Source organism: Lepidochelys kempii, chromosome 6, assembly GCF_965140285.1.
Source record: "Lepidochelys kempii isolate rLepKem1 chromosome 6, rLepKem1.hap1, whole genome shotgun sequence".
Lineage (NCBI taxonomy): Eukaryota > Metazoa > Chordata > Testudines > Cheloniidae > Lepidochelys > Lepidochelys kempii.
In genome coordinates, this window is record NC_136385.1 from 78566229 (window position 1) to 78573728 (window position 7500).

Here is a 7500-nt window from a genome sequence, read left to right on the forward strand (position 1 = left end):
AAGGCAGAATACTTAGTGAGTTTGATTTACTTTATTTTACTGAAAAGACATATTAGCTGAAAATTTAAAAGGAAGAGAAAAGCTTTTCTCTCCCTAATATTTAAATTGTGGGTGGTCTTTTTACATAAAACTTTAATTGTCATTAACTGTTCAAGTTACCAGCCTTGAAATCTGGCTCTCAGTAACACTGAGTAACTGCAAGTGAGTTAATTATTTTTATGTTAATGTCAGAAAAAAAGTTAAAAAAAAAAAAAAAAAGACTACTTACGGATAGTTCCCTCTTGCTCTTTTAGAAATCTTTCTAGCACAATTCGAGCCATCAACGATGGTGCAAAGTCCACCTTTAAGTGGCAGAAATAAAAAGAGTTTCAAATGATGGATACATTTACATTCTCTTTATTTTGTCAAGGTCATAATGTCTGTGTATACTAAAAATCAAGTGTAAAACACTATATGTAACATTCATGCCCTTTCTTTTATATTGCATTCAACTATTTGAAACAAACATGTCTGATCAGAGAATACGTGGCAGCAATCCACAGTACACCACGGGAAACCAATACTCATAGAAGACCCTGGATTATTAATATATTTCTGTAAATAAATATAGTAGGTATTGTCCATTATTGAGAAATAATCTCAACCAATGTATTCGATTAACCCCCCTACATTAAAAAAGTATCTATATGTTTCCATTGTCTCTACCTACAGCAGAGACAAAATATATATTATTTAAATTTGTGTAACACACACATCGGACATTTGTCCAAGTTTGTTACAAGTTTGGAATGTTATCACTGCTATTTTAACTAGATAATCTATGCATAAAGACTAAAATATTATAATTGATGTGCAAATTCTAAGGTAATATTTAGCATTTAAACTGCACCTTGTGAAATAGTAATAAAGATCGATTTGATTTTTTTGTACGCATGTTACATTTCAGAAGAAATGGCCATCTTTTGCTGTTGTTTATTATATGTGATACCCACAAAATGTGATATCTCATTAATTCCAGCAGAGCCTTCAGTTCAAGATCAAGTAGTACTGTGGGCCAAAAAACAGAGTCTGAAAGCTGTAATAGAAAATGTGTTTGGGTTTGGGGACTGGTCAAATTTATTTAGGATATCTTTTTGTAAGCAGCTATTACTCTGTTTTAATGGTTCTTGTACTTTTGGAAAACGCATGGTGAAATAACAGTTTTTAGACAGCATTACAACATTATTTGAGCGAATCATGTTTTTTTATTTAACCATAAGACAGCAAACCTTACTCATATATTATCATAATGAATTTTTCTTGACAGGTTTTCAAGCCCAGTATTCATACAAAAATTTTATCTTGATTTAGTAACTAGACAAAAAGGCTGGCTTCATTTGTACATACAGTTTTTTTCAAATATGTATGTACTTGGATGTCCTTAAACTCCCCAAGTAGAAAGATATGCTTCCACAGGGCTGCTTATTTCCAGTAACCCACATCAGAGCTGACACATGAAAAATGGTGAAATTACTGAAGGTAGTCCAGCCTGAATAAGGACTACCTTATTAGTTCAGGTACTTGCATCTCCCTAATTTTCATATTAATCATGTGTCCATCTTACTCTGAAATAGGGCCATCATGCTCCATGTCAGAATTTAGCATGTAAGTAAAATTCATAGTGCTTCAAATCTCACTTGAAAATATTTGTATGTAGAGACCAGTATGACTAATTTTATTATTCCTAACAAAAATGAGATTTTAATTTTTTTTTAAATGTAGCATTGTTCCAGTACATGTACAATGTAAAGATGTCTGCACATAATTTAAAAAATTTAAAAAGAGCCTTACAGATCCTCAAAAAAATAATATGGAACTGTTCTTATTCACCAGAGCTGCTATATACTGTAATGTACCTATGTAATATATTTCTCATCAATTTTTACAGTTTCCACTGATTAAATATATATTGACTCATAAACTATTATCATTACATCAATTGTCAGCAGATGCAGGAGTATGTCATTTAAATATTAACTATCACATAAAAATGGCAGCTTGATTGTTTGGAAGCTGTAGTATGGTGCTGGTTATTGCCACATCTCCCAAATGCATTAGGCAGCAGTCACACACACACACACACACGCACAACAAAAAAAACCCACCCAGCAGAAAACACTCCCTTTCTTATGCACCTTACTGTACAGCCAACAACAAATAAATTCTTTAAATAACTTCCCTTTCTCCATAATTTTTTATTTATTTCTTACCTAAAGAAAAAAAATGATCTGAATTGCAAAGGTGCATTATTACAGCATTGCTAAAGTATCGTTTCTAGATCAGAAATTATATTAATCATATCTAAGTGAATGGGAATATCATGGGTAGAAGAAGAAATGAAAATAAAATATATAAAATTAAGAGTACTAATACTGTATTACTTTGCTCTGATGAGGTGCTCTTTTGTGATAGTTCTCATGCAATATAGCAAACCCAGTTAATTTACCAAGAATTCTTACTAAACTAATTATTTCTTTATTCAAATAGGATAGAATACATTTAAAGTCGGCTTTCAAAAATAGCAAAAAGGCATGCTTTGCCAATAATATGAGGTAAATCCCCTATTATATGTTAACTGTATCATCAGGGTGTGTAGACACTTCATAGACCATTTAAACCTTCTAGTAACTGATAGGTAATGGCTCATTTGCTGACTGCAGCAATGTACAAGAGACTGAAACTGAAAGAGAAGCCATCCTTTCTTGCTAATATAACATGTAGAACTTGCTGCTATTGCAACACTTAATGTTCATAGTGTCACATCATTTTTAATGCAAACACTCATTTTCTGCCTTACTCCTATGTTTTCTATTAAAGTGCAACACAAAAACAGCATACATTTCATTCTATCCCTTTGAGAGTTCCACAAGCAGTTCCAAGTCAAATAGGTATTGTATTGTTATTATTATTGTAAATAAATATTTCAGAGTTTAAGGCAGAGGTGCCTCAAACTGTGGGGCATGGAGAAACATTTGCGCCGGGGGGGGGGGGGGGGGGGGGAGCGGCGATGCCAGGTGGCTTGTGGCAGCCCCACAGAATAGGTTTCGGCCAGCCCCCAGAGGAGGTAGGGAGGGAGTGCCACCTTCACCCCCTGACTCCCTCAGCAGGCCAACCAGCCTGTGGGTCATTGTTAACATCTGCTGCAGCCGCAACAATTTCTGCTCCTGGCAGCCTCCACACCCAGCATTGGCTCCACCCCCAGAAATAGTCACACATACCTTCCCCAACCCTGAAAATCTGAAGGGAGAGGGCCAGATATTGGCCCTGCCCTAGCGGTGAAGCCTGACTGCAAGGTAGAAGCAGCACACTGGTAAGAAAGACTTGGTTGTGCCATTGGTATCTATGCATTTGAAACTTACAAGGTAGGTAATTTAATTAAAGCTGTGCTAAGGTCTCTGTTAGCCTACTCATAAACCTATCATGCATACTTTTGCATGTGCCTATTTTTGTCTGGGATGAGGGGCACAACCAAAAATTGTAATTCAAGGGGGGTTTAAGGGCTTGATATTTCATTTTTTCTAGTAGGCTCAATTACAACTATTATAAACTTTTTATATCTTCATTCAAAGTAACTATCGGAACACACTTTTTTAATGCAAACAACTCATTTCCCAAACAGATTCATACCACAGTTACCAAACAATATCAATACATTAGTTACTGTCTCGTTAAAGTAGGAAGTGTACCGAACTTCTGGTACACAAAGTTTTCTAAGATATTGATATATTGAGGGTTTAATTTGCTTAATTGCTTTATATTAATCTGTCTTCCTTAGCCATTCCACTAACTTGTATAAATGGAAATAAAAGAGTCAAGGAAATGAATTGCTTTTAACCCTTAACTATAAAATCACAGATTTGGAGGGGTGGGGGAAAGAAGGAGAGAGTTTAAACAAGAACCTCTAATCATGATAGTAGTCTATATGTCTTTAATCAACATGTTTATTTTAAAAATAAACCAGGATGTTAAACAGCACTTATTTTACTCAGTTTCTCTAAAATTTTCAACAAAATAAAAATTCCAGAAGCCTCTTACAGATTTGCCTTGAAGTTAGAGACTAATTACATTAACTGATTTATTAATAAATGGGGCTCTTTGTCCAATTATTGGAAGTACTAACAGACTTGGGAACAATTTCATATGTCTAATGTGCCTTGAAACCATTTTTTTAGGTTAATTACATTTCTAAGTAAAGTCACTATAGATATGCCCCTTAGGTTTTACACAGGAAGATTTAAAAAAAATGATTACCTCATTGGCTAGCTCCAGTAGTACAGGGGCAGCTGCATTTTTCATCACCCCACTCAGGTACCTAGACAAGACAAAGCCAGGTAAATCTGCAGTGGCGAGAAAAGGCCATCTTCGACATGCTTGTGTCCCCTGTGTATTTCTTTCTCTTGGGCAAATGCCACACACAGCCTGGCTAGAAAACACTAGTTTGATTGTTTAAAATATTTATTTCCAAAAGATTCCCTATCATTAACTTTCCAGAGTTCAGTCCCGCAGATGTGTAAGATATATCAATCTCAGTTAAGTACTTATTAAAAATACAATAAGTAAGCCAAGAAAATCATCTTTCAAAATTGTATTTTTGGCTGAACGCCATATAAACAAATTATATCTGTATTATTAAAACATGCATAACACAAGAAATCTCTACTATCCACAAAGAAGATTTGGGGCTCGACACTATCTTCAGATGCATAGGTATGCATCATGATGTAGCTACTGTGCATGTGGACAAAAATATGCAAATGTAACTACCGATTTTACCAGTTAGGCAGCAGTCTCTGCTGTGATGTACACGTTCTGTATTTAGATTTAACAATATAAAATGAATGCTACAAAAGGAAACAAAAAGACATTTTATGGTCAGGACTGTATGTTTGGGTGGTGAAGTTTCTGACCACCCCCACACGCTGACTAGACTGCCTTTTTGCCTCCTTACTATCATTACTGTTTGGTGTTTATATTGCAGTAGTGCCGAGAGGACTCCTTCAGGATTTGGTGGGAAGGAATTGTGTCACTGGCAGTTGTGAGCAGGCCAAATGGCGCTTAGTGGCTACACTTTAAAGGATGGGAGTGGGAGAAGTGTCATAAAAAGCAAAGTAGTATGCAACCTCTTCAGAAGATCATTTTTTTGACAACTGTCTCTCACACAACATCTAAAACTAGTTGGATAAACTGCCAGAACCTCCCATACTGGTAAATCAATCAATCAATCAAATGAAATAAAGAAAATCTATGTCCAGGAAAAGCAGAAAAGTGGTTTCTAGTGGTTGGACAATGACAAAGTCAGGAAGTCTGAGATTTGTTGCTAACTCCAATAATAGCTTGCTATGAATGGGTCAAAATGTATTTATGCCTCAGTTTAACCATCTGTGAAATGGGTATAACAGGATTTACCTACAACTCCTCACAGGGGTATTGTGAGTTTTAGCATTTGTGAAGTATTTTGAGGTTGATTCATGACTGGAAAGACAGAAGATCATCTTATGGAAAAACATTTTCAGTTGCATGAACAACTACTTAAAAATTCCCCAGTAAACAGATGAACACATATAACTTGTTTTGGTGAAACAAACAAGAGTTCTCAAATTTTTAGCTCAGTAGCACTCACTGAACACTGACATCCTATAACTTCATACCTACCTGGTATGTCAGCAGTAGCTACTTTCTTTACTCTATTACAGGCCAAAAGCATCTCCAGCCATGGTGTGTACTTTATTATGAACTTAGTGACTTCCTGTCTTGAAGACACACACTGTGCTGAGGTGGACGGCTTCATGATGCTGAAAAGCATCCTGGTTTTTCTGGTAAACAGCCTCCAATTTTGCCCACCTCCAAGATTACGTCAGGGTGCACGGAGTTGAGCACAAATCAACATCTACACTCAGCAGCACTATTACCTGTTCCCAGCAGCACCACTATTCCAAGCAACCAGCACTAGTAGCATTCCATCAATGGGAACCAATGATTATTACAGAGCAGTCTGCCATGCTACAAGGGTAAACCGTGGCAAATTTGTCTTCCAACATCAAGCCTACTCCTCTTAAACCTCAACCACATCGTTGGCAGATGTCAATCCTGGTTGCTTCTCCCAGTTCCCTCCTAGTTGGCAGGCAGATATTCACCCTATTGCAGGAAGAAGCAATTTGCCCCTGTAATTTACATAATGTATTATTTATAAAAAGAAAAAGCTGAAGTTCAGACAAGCATTCCCCCCCCACAAGGATGCAGAATGATTGTTCATGTCTTTCTTGAGACAAAGCAAGAACATCTCGTAGAAGAAAGCCACCACAAACTACAACAACATTGAAATTAAGGTTCTTTGGGATGAAAATCATGCTAATTGAAGTACATGGCACTTCGGTATTATAGTAACTGTGGAGCATTCAAAAACACTATACTGAGATAAAAGTTTCTTCAAATCTTACATTAAAAAAGCGTAATATGTGCACCCTCATTTAAATTATTCTGCCAAGTATGCAAACTTTATTTAACTATCTCAGTCAGACAAATCTTTCCTTCCTTAGCCCAAAATATCCACATGGAATCTATTAAATTAGTAGATTAATAATTCTACTAAAACAGCTTGGTGAGTAATGTTAATTTAACTCAGATGCATAAAATACAAAACAAAATAATGGGAGAAAACATTTTTTTACATCATTTCCACTACCATTAAGCTTCATACATGTGAATTTGTTATGCACTACCATCATACTTGAGACTGTACAAAACATGAGGAAGATATGGGGCCAAATGAAAGCAGACTTTACTCACACCAACTGCCTTACTGACACCAATGCAACTACTGCTGCATATAAGGCAAGCAAGGTTTGGTTCCATGTTTCCTGCTCCAAGACACTTCTAATAAAAATAGACAAACACTACACTGGGTGATCTGGAGACACATTTATCACAAAAAGTGGTTCAAGTGCTCTAATAACTAACACTTCTAAGAACATGTTGAAACAGCCACAGTTAATGTATTGTTATTTATTGAAACTGTACTAGTGGAAAATTAATTAGAAACAATATTATGTAGTAATAGTGTGATTTTGAAAGATTTTTAACAAATATCCTTCCTCAAGAATCAAAACCGGGAAAGGCAAAATGTGACCAATGTAATATGATAAGGCAGTGCAACTATTTTTCAAAAGAAAATAACAAAATATGGTGTGTTAGATTTTCTTCCTTCATGTCTAATATTACGAGGTTGTCCTTAGTTCTAAATATGTGACTTTGCAGAAACATTGAGACTAGCTAATTGTTTATAAATGAAAGCTTTTTGTTTATTTTCCTCATTCATAAAGATAATATTAAAGCATAATACCAGACACCTATAATCACAATCTCACTTGCCATGAAAGCTCTTCAGATATGTCAGTCTACATAGAGATATACAATTAAAATATTACTACCAGTTATCAGTATGCCCCAATTATGTCATTGAGA

General features: G+C 35.5%; 1 protein-coding gene across 10 annotated transcripts in view; it reads right to left on the bottom strand.

Moving 5' to 3' along the window:
- Positions 1–7500, bottom strand: part of CDIN1 (CDAN1 interacting nuclease 1) — a 188012-nt gene that overhangs the window by 138978 nt on the left and 41534 nt on the right. For all 10 annotated transcript variants that reach the window (XR_012159482.2, XM_073348878.1, XM_073348877.1 and 7 more), the window contains exons 4-5: positions 4291–4351; positions 269–341 (exon numbers count right to left, since the gene is read on the bottom strand). Coding sequence is in view for 9 of the 10 variants with exons in the window: in XM_073348878.1 (XP_073204979.1) it covers positions 269–341; positions 4291–4351 (134 nt within the window). In the remaining variant the exon portion in view is untranslated. The remainder of the gene's footprint in view (positions 1–268; positions 342–4290; positions 4352–7500) is intronic.